Source organism: Balaenoptera borealis, assembly GCF_965194805.1.
Source record: "Balaenoptera borealis genome assembly, chromosome: 21".
NCBI classification, from domain to species: Eukaryota; Metazoa; Chordata; class Mammalia; order Artiodactyla; family Balaenopteridae; genus Balaenoptera; species Balaenoptera borealis.
Window position 1 is genome coordinate 32,043,632 of NC_138880.1, and position 18,156 is coordinate 32,061,787.

General features: G+C 35.4%; 1 protein-coding gene and 1 long non-coding RNA gene across 9 annotated transcripts in view; one reads left to right on the plus strand and one right to left on the minus strand.

The window, feature by feature from the left end:
* LOC309619447 overlaps positions 1 to 11,296 on the minus strand; it is a 42,352-nt gene extending 31,056 nt beyond the window's left edge. The window contains exon 1 of the long non-coding RNA XR_014238971.1: positions 10,954 to 11,296. This is a non-coding gene — a long non-coding RNA (uncharacterized lncRNA). The remainder of the gene's footprint in view (positions 1 to 10,953) is intronic.
* Positions 1 to 18,156, plus strand: part of WDR17 (WD repeat domain 17) — a 95,268-nt gene that overhangs the window by 54,739 nt on the left and 22,373 nt on the right. For 5 of the 8 annotated variants that reach the window (XM_082374589.1, XM_082374587.1, XM_082374588.1 and 2 more), the window contains 11 exons: positions 112 to 296; positions 900 to 1,068; positions 3,632 to 3,723; positions 6,159 to 6,241; positions 7,930 to 8,016; positions 11,455 to 11,619; positions 13,094 to 13,296; positions 14,359 to 14,508; positions 14,596 to 14,726; positions 15,698 to 15,823; positions 16,841 to 16,996. In XM_082374589.1, coding sequence (XP_082230715.1) covers positions 112 to 296; positions 900 to 1,068; positions 3,632 to 3,723; positions 6,159 to 6,241; positions 7,930 to 8,016; positions 11,455 to 11,619; positions 13,094 to 13,296; positions 14,359 to 14,508; positions 14,596 to 14,726; positions 15,698 to 15,823; positions 16,841 to 16,996 — 1,547 coding nt within the window. Of the gene's footprint in view, positions 1 to 111; positions 297 to 899; positions 1,069 to 3,631; positions 3,724 to 6,158; positions 6,242 to 7,929; positions 8,017 to 11,454; positions 11,620 to 13,093; positions 13,297 to 14,358; positions 14,727 to 15,697; positions 15,824 to 16,840; positions 16,997 to 18,156 lie in introns of all 8 variants that reach the window. The other 3 variants (XM_082374582.1, XM_082374583.1, XM_082374584.1) reach the window with 1 other exon arrangement.

The window sequence follows — 18,156 nt, forward strand, 5'->3', positions numbered from 1 at the left end:
TAAAAGAAAACGAAGAGCGTCTTTGTAAATTAAGTCCTGTGGTTTCATTCCAGCCTATGGGAAGGTAACTGGCATAAATGTTTACTTGTTTATTTTTTTTTTCTTTTCTAGTTTCAATCCAGTCCCCAACCAAAAATCATTATACATCCTCAACGAGTGAAGCAGTACCACCCCCAACTCTGACACAGAATCAAGCATTTTCTGTTCCTCCTGGTCACGCAGTGTGCTGTTTCCTGGATGGTGGAGTTGGACTTTATGATATGGGAGCTAAGAAGTGGGATTTTCTTAGGGACTTGGTATGTCTGCGGTAATTCTTTTATACACAATACTTATTTTGTGTATAAAATGATGTTTACTTTTACTTACGTATTATTGATGATATTCTAAAATTATTTTCATAGAGAATCACATATTAGGACTTTATCTTGGTTGATTGAAACATTTTAGAAAAATGTATAGAACTATTAAAATTATTTAATTGTCAACATTATAAACATTAAACTTCTTTAAATATTAATGTCTGTTTAGCTTATCAGGATTACTCTGCATTTGGTAGTTTTCCCATTATTGTGTGGGCCACGTTACTCCTTTGTATCGTGGAAAATCACATAGTTGTAGTATATTTTGGAAGCAAAATGAGAAAGAGAATATTCTTTCAGAAGGAAGGAGAAGTCCACCTCTGCCGGTTACTCTGAGTTTTCTTGTTCTCATTCATGAAATGAGCAAGGTTGGATTAAGTGTTTTCTAAGATTTATTTCTATTAGGGAGTCATAATTCTATGCGTCTACGAACTTCTGTTCTCACGATCGTTAAGCCTCTGTGTAAAATAGAACACAGCCCTGCTGAGGACTCACGTTTTGTCTGGGTTTGTTCTGTGTTTTTTTATGCTGCATCCCTAGGGTCATGTGGAAACGATCTTCGACTGCAAATTCAAACCTGATGATCCCAGTCTTCTAGCAACAGCTTCATTTGACGGCACGATAAAAGTCTGGGATATAAACACACTGACGGCAGTGTGCACTTCCCCAGGGAATGAAGGGGTTATTTATTCCCTTTCGTGGGCTCCAGGTAAGAAGTATTTTATTAAAATCAGGAATACAATTAAATGACTTTCCTAACTTTTATTTTCATTTGCATTATCTTCTTCCTCACGGTGCCATCGTACTCCAAATGATGGTGGAGGCAGATTCGTACCAACATAGTTGTTGGTGCAGTTTTTGTGGGTTTTAGAATAGACTACCTGCACAAGCACGTTGATTTCTGGGCCCTTCTATATGACATAGTCATATAGAAAAGCCACAGGAAATCAGGATGATACTGACCCATCTAATTTTAGCTGCATTTGTATAGATATGCCTATAAAGGTGTAGTGTATTTTACATTATAGAAGTTTTCCTTGAAATTTTCATGTGAATCAAATATATGAAAATAAAACATGTATTTTCTAAAAATTATAATACCTGTCTTTCTCTGATACATCTGTTTTGTGAATATGAATGATTATATATCATCACAGTTTAATTGTGAGCATGTGATTCTGTATAAACTCCACTTTTGTAATATTGAAGAACTTTTATGCTATAATAGGGTCTTTTCTTTGATCTCAGAATGATGCTACCTTTATACCTTCCTGTATGTAAAAAAGAGATGTCCTATGAAACCTCTGACATTTTCTCCCAAAACATTTTCTTCCTGTGATAAATAATTTTACACACCTAAAATGAATTTTTCACTTTATAAACTATGTAGAATGCTTTACTTATTTGTCCTAATACTAACATATTAATTTAAAACCCATTTATAACCAAGATATAGCTTATTTTTTAGCTTATCTCATTGTGCATAGAGATTTTTAGCCCTGAAAATATGGGCTGTCAAGGTTTTGATGTCTTCAGAGAATTTGGGAATCTCTTGGAATTTTATGCATAATTTTTAGCATATGTGTGCATGTTCCTATGTCTGTCAAAGATTATCATAACTATCAGATTTTCAGAGAAGTCCATGATACAAAAAAGGTAAAGAACTACTGTTTTTATATCCCTTATCTCCTACCATGAGGAGAAGATGTAGAAGGTTTTACTTCCAAGTCTTAATGACAGCAGCTGTTCTCTGAAGCAGAACATACTTAGTGCCATTATAGATCCAAAGCTAATTGGAAAAAAATGTTACTTCACTAATTAAGAAATAAGGAACAAAAAGAATTAGCACTCTTTTCTGCTCCCTTCTTTACCTCCATCTTCATTTTACTTTTGATTGTGAGAGCCAACATTTATTAAAGAGGATCTGAGGTCAGAGAGGTTGAGTAACTTACCCAAGATTATATGCGTAGGGAGTAGTGGTGGAGTCAAGATTTGAACCCTTGTCAGTTTGATGTTTAAGCCTGTGCTCTTAGTCACTGTAGTTTGCATTGTCACAGCAGGGCCTGCTGGGTTGAGATACAGGAATTGGGCTGCCAGTGCAGTGACACTGTAACAGCAATGAGCTGATCACTCTTCCTTCTACAAAACGTATTCAAGTCTCAAACCTAAAGCTTGAGTAGAAATTGTGACTGTGAAAACCATTGTTTCAAATCATAACACAGAAGGCCCAATCTTACTTAAAGCTTTATTTCACTCTCTACATTGAGAGTTTGCCTTAAGAAAATAAAAATGTTGGAAAATGGAAATTCTGCCATTTTTTGCAACGTGATTACTGATGAATCACTATTGTTAGGTAAATATGGATGAAACTTAAAAGATTAGCAAAGGTTGACACTGGATGGAAGTAGAGTAGGTTATAGATGATTGCAAAATTTCCTTTATTTTTAGAGTAGATATCACAGGAAAATTTTTGGGAGTGCAAATAAATATGGAATCGTTCCCCCAATAATTTTAGAGCACTAAAAGGGTAGCAGAATGAAAACCCTAGAAAAAAATGGTGAGGACTTTTCTTTTAGTATTTATAGTCATATCACGAAATAATTCCTCCATATTTTTACTCCTAGGAGGCAGATAACAGCTTTTTCTTTCTTCTAATGGAGCAAACTTCTTCTTTGACTGCCTTGCAAAAAATTCAAGACCATCTACTAACTTAGCAGCAGTTCGATTTTAACAGATTCTTTTAACTTCTTAAAAACAAAGAGCATTGCTTATGTCTTTGATGGAGAAAATGAATTTTTTCATGTGTCCTGCTTAGAGAAATACTTTCCTAACCATTAAAAAAATTACCAGATGGTCAGAAAAATGTAAATACTGACTGGATATGTAATAATATCGAGGAATTTTTGATAATTTTTCTATTTGTGATTGTAGTAGTTTGGTCATGTTAATAAAAGAGTTCCTGTATTTTAGACATCCATCCTCAAGTGTTTATTAATGAAAGAATACAGTATTAGAGATTTGCTACAAAGAAATCCAGTAGGAGGCTATAGACAAAATAAGATTGACCATATTTTGATAACTGTTGAAATTGTATGATGGATTCATGCATTATACTGTTCTTTCTATATTTGCATACATTTGATAATTTTCATTATTTAAAAGAAAGAGCCACTTTGCAAACTCAAGTCTTACTTTTTCAAAAATTACATTTTTGAAAAGAATTACATTTGTGGCAAACATTTCATATAATGTCTAACAAATTGTTTCCTAAGGTGATTTAAATTGTATTGCTGGAGCAACTTCTCGAAATGGTGCTTTTATTTGGGATATTAAAAAGGGCAAAATCGTACAACGATTTAATGAGGTAAGATGTATTTATTGCTAGCCGAATAACATAATGTCTTATATGGCTTCACGTTTTTTAAATGCTTTTCTCTCATAATTTATTAGTTAGTCACCAGGTGGCATTGTAGTGTTTTAATTAGCAGAAAATCCAAGAGGACATGCACGTGCTAAAATGAATTCTGAAAAATGTAGCTGAGTCTAAGATATAAAAATTCACCTAAAGTTGCATTAGCGGTTCAAAGGAATTTTGGGTCATCTTCCACAAAATTGTCTAGGCAAATATTCAAAAGTTGGAAAAAGACTAAACTCAGAACAAGACCCAAATTATAGTCCCAATTTTGTCACTGATTAGCTCTTGACCTAGAGAGGATAATATTATTGCCTTGAACCTGATTGTTCATTTATTTATTTATTTTTAAACATCTTTATTGGAGTATACTTGCTTTACAATGGTGTGTTAGTTTCTGCTTTATAACAAAGTGAATCAGTTATACATATACATATGTCCCCATATCTCTAATGTTTGTTCATTTATAAGATGGTGAAGTTGGATTATATAATTTCTTGGGTTTCCTTCCAAGTCTCAAATTCCATTTTTCCATGACAAGTTCTAAAAGCTCCCCTCTTCCTATCTGTAGTGTCACAGATTGTACTTTTCCTTCTGCCTGGAGTAAAATTGTCATCTCATATTTCCCTGGGTTCTGTTAATATTTTGTAAATACGTATGCTCTCGTTACAGTATGTTAGTTGTGAATGGAGGGAAGTGTGAACAGGATCTAGGATTGTCTCTCACTCTCTTGAAATTTCATTCATTTCAAATGATTACTGTTGAAGTTTATTAAACATATAACTTACTTGATAATTATTTATATATCGAGGCTTTAAAACCATTTATACAAAAGACTGTTGTCTCTCTCTGAAAATCAAGTAGCCTTGATCTTCCAGGGGTTACAGAAGTTATGTGACAAACACAGAGCCTTAGGGAAACTTCACCAACCGCCAGTGTGCCATTTTGCTCTCAAAAGAGGAAACGTTGGCAAAGGACTACAGTTCATCCTTCCCTTTCTCTACTTAACAGCAATCCTCTCAGTTTAGCACTCCCCCAGCCCACCTTCTGCCCTTCCCATCACCAGAACGATGCGTATCCCATAATAAATACGGATATAAGAAGAAAAGATGAACCTGGAAAAGAAACTTTTGACCTAATTCAAGAATCTTATCGTTGGATGTCAAATCTGTCGATTTCTTCTTCTAGCATCTCGGCGTCCTGTCAACTAAGTATCTTCCTATTAGCGCTCGGCAGGTGCAGCCTGATTCCAGCAGCCCAGCCCTGAGCGTCAGGGACGTCTCTTACGTCCATTTATGTCTTTCCCAGCTCCAATAGCATAGTTAAGACCAATATCGAAACTGCTTACATCTAGGATAATAAATGTGGGGAAAATGAACACTGCCAGCTTCAGTTAACTAAGTTACACGTGCCTCACAAAATAAAATGCAGGACGTGAGGGAGCCGTAAGTGCCCCGTTCACTGGGACGAACACAGCTGATGGAGGACCTCCCCTCCTTCAACTGAGGGAGTATAGAGACTACCTCCATTCTTGTGTTCATCTTTATAAACCTACCCACCTTGACCCCCCAAGAAAGGTAAAAATAGCAAACTGGAGACCACCTTAGTAAAACAGCCTTAAAGCTCCACATAAAAAGTCACTTTAGTCTTCCCTTAAGAGCAGCCACGATTTAAGTGCTATATAAAACTGAAATGTTTTAAACAAAATTTGGAAATGGATTGGTTGCAGCCTTTATTCACCCATTACCTAGTTGATGAATGACATTCCTATGTATAAAATATATTCTCTGTGTTTTTAAAAATTCTCATCATACCAGCTGTGACTGTATTCCTTTACCCTTTCCCAGTCCAAGAATACAGATAAATATAGAGTACAGGTAAATACAGAGTGATTTGTTATAATAATAACCTTAAACCTTCTTTGTTTCATAAAAATAAAATTTTGAAATTTAGAAGAACAATCAATAATAACAGCTGCTTGCAGCATCTCTTATACTGTAGTTTTAGGAGCCTAAATGGGTTAGAAAGCAGATAGATAACTATCTTCATCTCCAGAAGGGCTTTTACAGAAAAAGGTATTAAGCTATTAAGCAGAGCTTAATTCTACATATGGCTGAGGAAGCAGATTCTGGATCTTTACCAGTGTCCACAGAATGGAAATAGAGCCACCCATTTATGTCTTAAAACAATGGTTTTGTTTCTTAAGTGTTGACAGCGTTACACATTCTTTAAAGTATGCATTCGGCTTTCTGCTGTTGACAATAGTGTCTCTGTAGCATCATCTAGAGCAAGTTCCTAATAGAAAAGTAATATTAGAAGAAGTAAATAAATAAGAGGAAAAAGGGGTGAATTATTTCTTATTGATAGGTATTTTACATTTTTTGAAGCATGGAAAAAATGGAATATTCTGCATTGCCTGGAGTCATAAAGATTCCAAACGAATAGCAACCTGCAGTGGTGATGGTTACTGGTAAGTACTATGTATGAAATTACACTGTTTATAAAAGATACATTTGATAATATCAATTGTATCATGTTAGCACATACATTAAAATATTCGATGAGATTCCATTTGTACAGCTCTACCTACTATCATAAATATTATTTATAAGCCCGCATAGGCACATGCTACATTGCTATGATATATCAGTAATAAATAACAATGCAATGATGTTTAAAAGTAAACAAACCACTAATTCTTTCTAAATGAACATACTACTCGAATTTTAACTAAAATACTGTGACTTGCCTCAAAGAAACTTAAAGGACTTTCACAGAGTCTAATTTTCATCACATTTTGAGGGAGTGGTATTTCAGTTTTGCAAGTGATTAAAGAGGTACCAAGTAAGTGCTCTAGAAACTTGTTCACAGTAGGTGTTATTATTTAAAAAAGGATAAAAAGGCTTTGTAAGGAGGAATAAGGTCATGCCTGTGGGAAATGCCTATTTTTAGAAAGTGACTAACTTCTCAGAAATATGTGCTTTCTTAATTCTGTTGAGTCCCAGGAAAAAGTAGGCTTCCAAGAAATATATGTAAGGGAAGAATTGCCTTTGAGTTAAAAAAAAATGTTTTTAATCCAGTGGTGCTACCCTATAGCTATAGGTATTTGTCATCTTTGACAGGTAGTATAAGCACTTATGGTTGTTGAGAAGTAGTAAAGTTTATCTCCTCTTAGGTTTTGCTATACCCAGCCCAAAATCTTCTCATCTTCACTTTTTAATTTCAGTGGAAAATACAGTAGTTATGGAAACCAAAGATCTTTACCAAGAAGTTAAAATTTTCAGAAACAACATTTAGTGATTTTTTTCCCTTGAAAATGACTATTTGCTAATTGATACATACCAAAATACGAAAGATGTACGTAAGAGTTTTTTGACTAGGTGATACACGATTAGCTTTACCATGTTCTCAGGGCATTACTTATTTGATAAATACCACAGTCAATGACTAAATATTTGGAAGCGTAGGTCACCACCACTAACCAGTACCCTCAAAAGTTTTGGTTGGCCCAGTGATGTTTTAAAGGGTCTTTTCCAAAGACTTTTAAAACTTTGCAATACGCTAATTTATACACAGCTTTGTGTCCCTAATGGAATCAATAGCCCTTGCACTATGGTAATATTATAGGAGGGTATTAGAACTTCTTTTGTTTTTGCAGTGAAAGTATATAGGATCTGTTTTGGGAGAAGGGGTCCTCTGAATTTCTAGTTGTATCACTTAAAATATGCCACGAAAATATTATATGTCTTGCAGTTGGTGTAATAGTGCATGCAACCAACACTATAAATGAGTTGTTTTAAACATACATTTTGAACTGTTAAATTTTGAAGCTGAAATCTAATGCATATGTTTTAAAATATATGTATTAAACTATGTATTTCCCTAATTAAAAATATAAGAAATCGTTTCTAAATAAAAATGTATCTCCTTTAAATTGGTTTCAGTGGGTTACCATAATTAATACTATGTGATATAAATATCCTTACTCATAATTGGTAATATTATTTACACAGTACTTTTAAATGTTGCTTGTGCTTTGCAGACAAGGTCTCTTTCCTAAAACACTTATGTTCGAATTTTACAGCTCTGGCTTTCTTCCCTTGAATGATGTATGTAGACTGTTGTAATTTTCTATTAATACATTATACTTAATTTCAGTATTATTCGAACAGTTGATGGTAAAGTACTACACAAATACAAACATCCAGCTGCAGTGTTTGGTTGTGATTGGAGCCAAAACAACAGGTAAGTATTTTTTCCGGAAATAAGTAATAATTACATTTCAGAGATTTTGAATAGCCATAAAGTTTAATGTTATTTCCACAGGTAATATTCATGACTCTTTTTAGGTAATATTCCCTTTGCCTAGCCTTGTAATTGCATGTGTAACTGTCTGTTTTTATTCCGTGAGGTTTTTATATGATTTAGAAATACTGATTTCCAACTTTCAAGCTATTTCCTGCTGCTTTAAGGAAAAGCATATGACTAACTAATGAAGCTTGGAAATCAGTCCAATCTGTGTGTGTCTTCTGAGAAACGTGGCCCTTTCTCTGAACCCTTTTTAGGAATCTGTGCAATGGTGTTTTGTTCCCCGTGACTTTCCATTGCCCCCACCTAATGCAAATGCCACGGCCTTGGGTGATTTCCCATGACACGGAACTTAGAATGGTTTTGAAAGGTCAACCTTGCTTAAGAGCCTGGCATTAAAGATCAACTTAGGTTTAAAAATTAATCCAAGTCAAACCTCCACTAAAATTGATCCTTTAAGTCACTGCACTTCCAAGAATCTTGTGTTTCAAACCTCTCTTTGATGGGATATAAATTATATTAAAAAATTCAAACTTTCTTTAAATATTGTGAAAACAATGTGAATTATGCTTTTCCATATTAGAGTTGTAAAATATACATACTAAAATTTTAAAACCTTATTACACTGTGTTCTGAGTCAAATCACATACTATACAAAGTGATGGATCTATGAGTTTCTTCCAGTAAATATAGAAGCATTTATTACACACAGTTACAGGTTCTTTTTTTTTTTTAATCATTTTTTTTATGTGGACCATTTTTAAAGTCTTTATTGAATTTATTACAATATTGCTTCTGCTTTATGTTTTGGTTTTTTTGGCCCCAAGGCATGTGGGATCTTAGCTCCCCGACGGGGGATCGAACCCGCACCCCCCTGCATTGGAGGGTGAAGTCTTAACCATGGACTGCCAGGGAGGTCCCCGGTTAGAGGCTCTAAAATGAGCTCGTGACCAGCTCTTCCGTAGTATTTCCCATCTCAGTGGCCTGAAAATGCAAACAACAAACTGCTAAAGCCCAAATCCTTGACCTCTTCTTTTAGACCTTATCATCTCTCAATTTTCACTTCCAGCCAGCCATCAATTCCTGTCATATCCTCCATCTAAATATCCTTCTTTACCCAACCATCCCTCCAACGACTAAACTAATGACATTTGTCTGTTTTGGGACTTCTGCAAAAGTCTTCTAAATCAATTCCAGAATTCACACCTTTCGTCACCACTTCCTCTCTCTGTGTTCTCTAGGTTGCTGTCAGAGTAAGCGTTGAAAACCACAGATGTGAGCACTGCATTCTCCTGCTTAAATCCTTCAACAGTTTCCCATTGATCTTGGATAATGTGCAGAATCTTAGCCAGTCCTACAAGGGAGTCCCTGTATAATCCCATTCCTTTGTACTTTAGTGTCACATTACAAGCCTTGCTCCCCTTGTTCCTTACATCCAGCCACAGTGGCTTTGGACTTCTTGAACCAGCCAGCTCGTTTTCACCCCAAGGCTTTCACTCCTGTTTCCCCTTCCATCTAGGATTCTACTTCCCACCCACCCCATAGAACTCCTCCCAACCCGGGCCGGATATAAGTAACTTCTCCCTATCCTTCAGCTCTCAGCTCAAAAAACCACTTTTGGAGAAAAGTCTTCCCTGACCCCCATATTAGGTAAATTTCCCCTATGGTATAATAAGCCTTGGGTGCACTTAACATCATAAAATTAAGTTTTATTTGTGAATTGGCTGCTTCGTCCTCTAAAATGTAAGCTCCATGAGATCAGCAGTGGTTATCTATTTTTAGCAGTATATTCTTAGCAAAACACTGTACTTCTGACCCTCACTATGCCTTGAAAAAAACAGATGTTTAATAAATATTTGTTGAATATAAAAATGAGTAATGAGTAGAATTACCTTGCATATGATCAACAGAACAGTTCCACATTCTTATTTCTGTGTTTTATAGGGTTAATAAGATTTTGACCAGTAGGAAAAAAAATAAGAAATTAATGCAGTATGCCTTGTTGGTTAAGAAAACTTTTTTTTAAAAAAAAGTCCTTTATACTTAACTACTGTGTCTACTACCAAGCCTACCTAATAAATTTCATTTTTCATTTTAAAATTTCACTTTTATTTTTAAAAATCTTTTCTAAATGTTCTAATTTCTGTATTTATATTCCACTTAGCATCCTAGGAGATAAGTGAAAAACACCTTAAACTTATAAAAGTTTATTCATAAGATATTTCTGAATTTATAATTTTGATATCTGTATGTACCTTCTTTGAATATTTTTTCATTTCTAAGATTTTATCTTTATGTATCTGCATAGACATATATACAGAAATATGCTCGTGTATATGTGTAAATATTTGTATTATGCAAAATATATTTTCCCGCATAGAGGAACGGGCTGTTTATCAGTGGGCCTTGGGCACATGTAATCTACACATTATAGATTGGCATGCAGTTTACAAACTGGTGTATTTCTGCCTGTAAGGTTAAATAAATATAGGTATTACAACCCATGCGACAAAAATCAACAATTTGAAGTTTGGAGAAGGTTTTGATAACAGCTGGGTCCAAAACGTGTAACTTCCCCTCTTTACCTTTAAAGCCTGGGGACTGTTTATATGGTTGTTAATGTTCCTCCGGGAGACTGTTCTGGCTGGTACCTGATGCCACAGGTCTGCCTGGTACTCGAATTCCTTTGGGAACAGTATTCCAGGCATGACGGCTAGGGTGCAAATAGTTGCTTAGCTATCTCACTCTCTTAGAGATAATGAGCCAAGATCATTAAAAGATCAGATCCACATATTATATTCCCAGAGGATTCTGTTGGATCAAACCGTTAAGCATCTCACCAAAGAGAATTGGAAAACCAGGAATGTGACTTACTGTCAGATGAAACGACCCTGGTTCTGCGGGGAGCTTTCCAAGCACACTTCTGGGGGAAACATTGCTATTTATATCCCTACCACACCAACGGTCAGGGCATGTAGTTATTAATAACGTGCCTACCAGCAATTAAGCAAATCTCAATCACTGACCATTCAGGACCCTTCTTAAGACCCAATAGTTGCAAAATATAAAGGTCTGAGAAATACTAAAGTTATGACTCTGGACATCTGGAAAAAGAATGTATAGAAATAACTGTACCATTATCTCTCATAAATAAAATAAAAACACAACTGATTGAAAGGGAACATTGAGAAACTCTTTCTGTACTAGAGCAGTTGCTGTAAATGATGTTTTTACTTATGTAAGTTTTTAGTGTAACTTCATTAAGGGAGCAAAATATTCTCGTTTTAGAAGTTAGAACTGTGTGCATTTAAAGACTATCAGTAACAAATAATATCAAACTTTTTATTTTTTAATGTGCCGTGGGTGATATTTCAGAGACATGATAGCCACTGGCTGTGAAGACAAAAATGTTCGTGTCTATTATGTGACCACCAGTTCCGACCAACCACTGAAAGTGTTTAGTGGGCATACAGAGAAAGTGTTCCATGTTAGGTGGTCTCCTCTGAGGGAGGGAATTCTTTGCAGCGGCTCTGATGATGGGTATGTATTTTTGGATTCTAATTTTCTAGTCCTAAAAATCATAAGCTTGTAATTTTCTAGAAATGTACTTATTTATATGATCCAACATGTATGTGGAACTATTTTAAATATGTACTTAACAAGTAGGCAGTTAACAAGTATCTAATTGCATCCAACTACAAGTAAATTAAATCTTTCCATACTTAGCATCTTATTCATGATTTCTATTTCCTTATTTATTGTACTTGCAATAGATGCTTATTTCTCTCTTATCAGGAACAAAGTTAACAGAAATCTGTTGGGAAAGGGAAAAACGTCTGAAACAATAAACCTTTGTAAAATGTAGAGACGAGTTTATTTTTAATAATGTTCCCATATTTAATGTGGAAAACAGCTGTACTCTGTTTTCATTAAGAATGGAATAAAAGAAGATGATTATATATGTTAGCATGAAAAGAAGATATTTTAGAAATGAGGGTGACTTAACATTTTTTTCTGGGTTTATGAAAGTTTCTGAAATCTTGTCTATATTTTATATCCAGACAAGATACATTTGCATGGTACAGTTTGGGCTGTTTGAATATGAGATAAATTTAGGTAAGAAAGATCTTACTTGGTGCAAGTAAAAGTTGTAGTATATAGTAACCACATTATCCTGTCCTGGTATAAAGGGGAAAAAGAAAGGAGTCTCTTTATATATAGCAGAAAGAGATATGCCTTAAGAAATAAAATACGTGGTGTGTCTCCTAATAGTGTAATATAACCTTTGGAGTATTAATATTTTAATATTTTTCAGGTTTATATAAATCTTTAACTAAAAGATTATTATGAATTGTCCAAGCAGAGTTGGCATTTGGAGGTCTTAAATTGATCTTGAGTTCAAACTGTCCTTCAGTAACATTTGTACTATACACAATCAGTAGATTCAAGTAATATTATGAACCCATTTATATTTAAATTTTGTACTTGATCTGAGAGTGATTCCACAGACTAAGAAACTTATTTAACGGACAAAAACATGAAGTGTTTCCTGTATTGATAAAAACATAGATACGAATTGATTTTTCAAATAATACCCATCATCATACAGGCTGTATTTTCATGTTATACAAATTGAGTGCTCTTAAATTATTGTATGCATGTTGTTAGTCATATTTTTCTTTAGCTTTATCTGCTCTGGATATTTTATTTTAAGAAAGCAATTTTTTAAACACGTAAACTGCAAAATGATATATTTAGTATTGGGGGTTAATGACCAGTAAAAGTAAGGAAAAAATATTGGAATAGGATGGCTCTAGCCTAGTTAATTATTCATTTTAAAATAAATAGAATTCATTTTTATTTGCTATAAAGAAGAGAATCATAACATATATTGAAACATAAAATGTTTTTTCAGTATACTAAGAAATAATCATTGTGTTCCATTAAGAATATGCTGATACTCTAGATAAATTATAACTTGAATGGTATTATATACATAATATTCTGTTTTCAGTTCTGTTCGAATCTGGGATTATACTCAAGACGCATGCATAAACATTCTTAGAGGACACACGGCACCTGTGCGGGGATTAATGTGGAATACTGAGATCCCATACCTACTAATATCTGGCAGCTGGGACTACACTATAAAAGTGTGGGACACTCGGGAAGGAACTTGTTTGGATACCGTGTACGATCATGGTGCAGATGTATACGGTAAAGTGTTTTTCATGTACTTTTAAGTTTTGCTATATTAATGATTATAATTTCTGAGCAAGACAGTATTTCTGAAGAAGTCTTACAGTGTTTCATTTTGAAATAACATTTATCTTAGTAGAAAGTATACATGCTTACTATTTAAATATCAGAATACACAGAAGATAATAGAAAATGTCATCAGAAATAATCAGAAAATAACTCTTGTTAGCACTGTGGTGTCTTTCTCTGTATCCCTGTAGAGAAACATACACACACACACACACACACACACACACACACGCACGCACACATATACCCTTGCACATATTCTCATGTATGGCTTGGATTTTTCTCCGTTACCTTACCATCACCCCAAAGGTAAGTTGTAAAACAGGAAATCCTTAATAACTTAGGTATGACGTAGTTAGCCATTCCTTTACCTCTATTTTTGGATATTTGGGGCAGTGTTTTGTTTCTTAATATAGTACAAAGTTTTTTTACTATAAATGAGTTGGGAATGGAAAATCAGATTCCTTACCTTTTGCACATCATTTTACTCTCATTTGTAGCACCCAAACCTTGATGGGGTTGAGTAGGTAAATTAAGAATGCAAAAATGATTATTGAGAGCAGTTAACCCTAACCTAGTCATTGTATCCAATGGCCTTTTAGTTACTGCAGTGCGGGACTGAGTGTGGGAGAGAATCCCTTTTCCGGACATTCTAAAATGAAAGGCCCTCAAGTCTTTCTTTATCGTGTAATGAGAACATCCACCCATACATGGATCACTGTGTAGTCCATGGGTATGACAGTCAGCTTGCTGATACCCCAACTGAAATGTAATTTCAACACTTTCATCCAGGACCATCTGCTTTCTAATAATTATTCAACTCTGTATTCATATCTACAGAAGATGCTAAATACATTTTTTTACATCCTTGTATTGTTTTCAGCCAAGACAGAAATGTTATTTAAAACACTTCTCCACAACTTCAGTTCTGTGGAAGGGTTAGGAGGTACAGATCAATAAAACATATTTTTCAGTGCTTCCTTTAGTAAATGGCTTTATTTCTTCCATCAGGTTTAACATGCCACCCACGTCGCCCCTTCACTATGGCCTCGTGCTCCCGGGACTCTACAGTGAGACTCTGGTCATTAACGCCGTTAATCACTCCTTTACAAATAAATATTCTGGCAGATAGATCCTGGGAAGAAATTATCGGGAACACAGGTATGGAAACTCTGCCTGTATTAGATCTTCTTTCTAAATACGATTTTATAAGCGCTCTTTTCTCACTGAGTTGTGTCTCTTCTCCAGATTGTGCTGTAGAACAAGGCATGCCCCCTCTGCTGTGTGGCAAAGTGTCAAGAGATATCAAACAGGAGATAGAGAAACTAAGTGGTAACCCTCGTGTGAAAAAACTAAGATGGTTTTCAGAATGTTTATCAGTAAGTGTTATAGGAATTAAATGTGAAAATTTCCCCTTTAGCCAAAGTGAATCATGACAACTTTTTGTCATTAAGTGATCACATATTTACATGTGCCATCCCAGTGTAAGAAAGCAAATGGTCCATAAGTTGTGAGGGCAGTGAGACATTAAAAAGGAGACAGAAGAAGGCAATTTGCTGTTTCCACCCTACTAACACTGATAAAGTCGATCATTGACTAATCAGTAGCATTTCTGACAGCCTTTAGGGCACTTCAGCTACCGATCTACCTCCTAACTTGTCAGCTGCTGCTGTGTGGTCTTCATTTGTCTGCTTTTATAGCATGCTTCCTTACCTTCTATTCTGGCCCTCGCCTTGATATTATTATCTTGTATTATTGGCAATAAATCAACTTTTCCTTCTTAATTATTACTGGCACTTCAGAGCTGCATGTTTTGTTTTGAAGACCCTTTTCACCTCAAGAACTATTCGTGATCTTCCACATGATAATAGATAGCTGAGATTATTTCTGAGCTAACAAAATATGTAATCAAAAAAGTTTGCCACTGACCTTAAATGATTTTAAGTTTAGTGTTATTTTATGAATTATAACAGTTTCTACTATATACATTTGAAAATATCCAAAATTTTCATATTATACCCCACACGCTTATACACGCACATTTGTATGTATAGAGGCTATTTGTTGGGACCGTGGGTGATTCAAGGATCTTTTGCAACAAATAAAGCTTTTCCCCTCTGGTCCTCAACAGACAATTTGGGTGCATGCATTAATCCAACAAGGATCTCAGAGGGCCTAACAAACAAAAAAAGCAAATGGAAACCAGAAACAATAAATAAGATAGAGTATAGTTATTATCTTGTTAACTTTTCAAGTTAGATATGCCTGCATTATATTTTTAAAGGTGCAAAATGCTGTGGGGTTTTTAATTCATTATTATATCTTTGGATGTTCTGTATCAACTTTTTAGCCTCCAGGTGGCAGTGACAATTTATGGGACTTAGTTGCTGTGATAAAAGGGCAAGATGATAGCTTACTTCCTCAGAACTACTGTAAAGGAATAATGCATTTGAAACATCTGATTACATTCCGAACAGTAAGTAAAGTATGCAGATGTGATGTACTCAGACAAAAAATTGTTTTGCCTTTTCACTATTACCATATGAAAATTATTTTTTGCATATATAATTAGAGTTGGTAGACTGAAGTAAGTGAACACTGAGGACATAAACCTTCAGTAGAAACTGATCACGAGAGTATCAATTATTTTGGGAACAGATTAAGGCAACCATGGTTTTCATAGGTTGAATCTCGTGAAATTCTTCAAAGGTCACCTGGAAAGCCCTTGAAATGCTTTACCTTTACACTATTACCAGATGATTGTATGTATGGGCTACTCTGATTTTTGTCTCAGAGTCCTACTAGGCTGTATTCTGGGATATATTTTATTAAAACTGGTCATATTTTATCCCTTAATGAATTTCAGTACAAAACTACTAGTCACCTTATACATGAAGCGATATGCAGTTCCAACAATAAACTAGTCCTGGGACCAGAAAGAAGAAAAAGCTTTTATATTTGCAATGAAGTATCAATGGGTGACTGTTTAATTGTTAGACCATGGAGAGAATCCTGCCAGGGATGTGGATTTGATGGTGATAGGAAGCAGCTATTTTCATAAAGAAGTACCCTTTTAAATCACAAACTGAACACCTAATGACTATAACGGTTACCTATTGATAGTATAGAAACCAATTAGAATAATTTTTAGTTTTTATTTTTAGTTTTATTATATATTTTTTCACCAGTTATATACCACTTTATCACTCACTACCTTTTGGCCTCTGGACTTCTGGTGAGTTTTAAGGAAAATGGGATTTAGCCTCTTCCCACCCACACCAGGCATATCCAAGCCCTACTCTTCACCACACCAAAATATTGTGTTTAAAGAGGTATTATATTTTATAGATAAAAAGCGTTGATTTAAAAAAATATTTAATTTCCAGTGCTATATGCTTATAAAATATGTATCCGTATAATGCTTTTATAATCGTCTGTTACCACTAACTGTTGCATAACAAAATTTAGAAAATTTCATTTTCTTCTTAACCAGTCTGAAGCCCAAGAACTAACCACAGTCAAGATGTCTAAATTTGGTGGTGGTATTGGTGTCCCTACTAAAGAGGAAAGACTGAAGGAAGCTGCTGAAATACACTTGCGATTAGGACAGATTCGGAGATACTGTGAGCTGATGGTCGAACTTGGAGAGGTAAAACGTGCTATTAAAGCAAAACCAAGGAGTCTCACACAGTGTTCCAAGTCTCAGTTAGATACGAAATATCAAGCTTATCTTCTTCCAGGCCTGGCTGGTTCTCTGCCAGTCTGATACCAGGGGTCTACCTCAGGGCAGTAGTTACCCAAGTGAGATCCTGGCTAGCAGTATCAGCATTGCCTTGGAACTCCTTAGACATGCATTTCCCACCCAAACCTACAGAATCAGGAACTCGGGGGGTGGAGCCCAATGACGGGTGCTTTTCGAAGCCCTCCAGCTTCTCTTCCCAACAAGCTAACCTGTGAGAACCACTGTCCTCGACTCTAGTCTTTGATTCCTAAGAAAATCTACGTTGGCTAATCTGCTCCCCGTGAATTCCCCTTGCGAATACTGTTTGTCAGGCCCACACTGACCCCCTCTGAGGGTCAGCTGGTGAAGGCACATCGTGATCTTTAGAGAGCACTGAGTCAACAAAACAGAGTTTTCCAAAAAGGCTTGGATGAATCCATTCTATTAAAATTCAGGATGGTGGTTTCCTTTGGGAGAAGGGTGGTGACTGAAATAGAGCAAAAGAGAGGAGGGACCTCTGTTCCTTGATCTGGGAGCTGGTTACATGAGTGTATTCAGTTTGGGAAGATTTATTGAGCTTTGCATTTTTTTGCATGTGTGCTTTTAGGTCAACAGAAATTCTCCTACGCGTGAAAAATAAAAGATTAGATTGACATGGACTCATTCCATGGTTGATAATTTCTGAAAAGCTCTTGGTTAATTAAGTTTATAATTACAAAGCATGATATTAGGACTCTAAAAGAAAAATGGCATTGACAAACCTAGTGGCAGGGCAAGAATAAAGACATAGACATAGAAGATGGACTTGAGGACACGGGGGTGGGATGTGGAAGCTGGGGCGAAGTGAGAGTGGCATTGATGTATATACACTGCCAAATGTAAAATAGCTAGTGGGAAGCAGCCGCAGAGCACAGGGAGATCAGCTTTGTGACCACCTAGAGGGATGGGAGGGAGACTCAAGAGGGAGAGGATATGGGGATATATATGTATGCAGATGGCCGATTCACTTTGTTGTACAACAGAAACTAACACAGTATTGTGAAGCAATTATACTCCAATCAAGATCTATTAAAAAAAATAACTTAAAA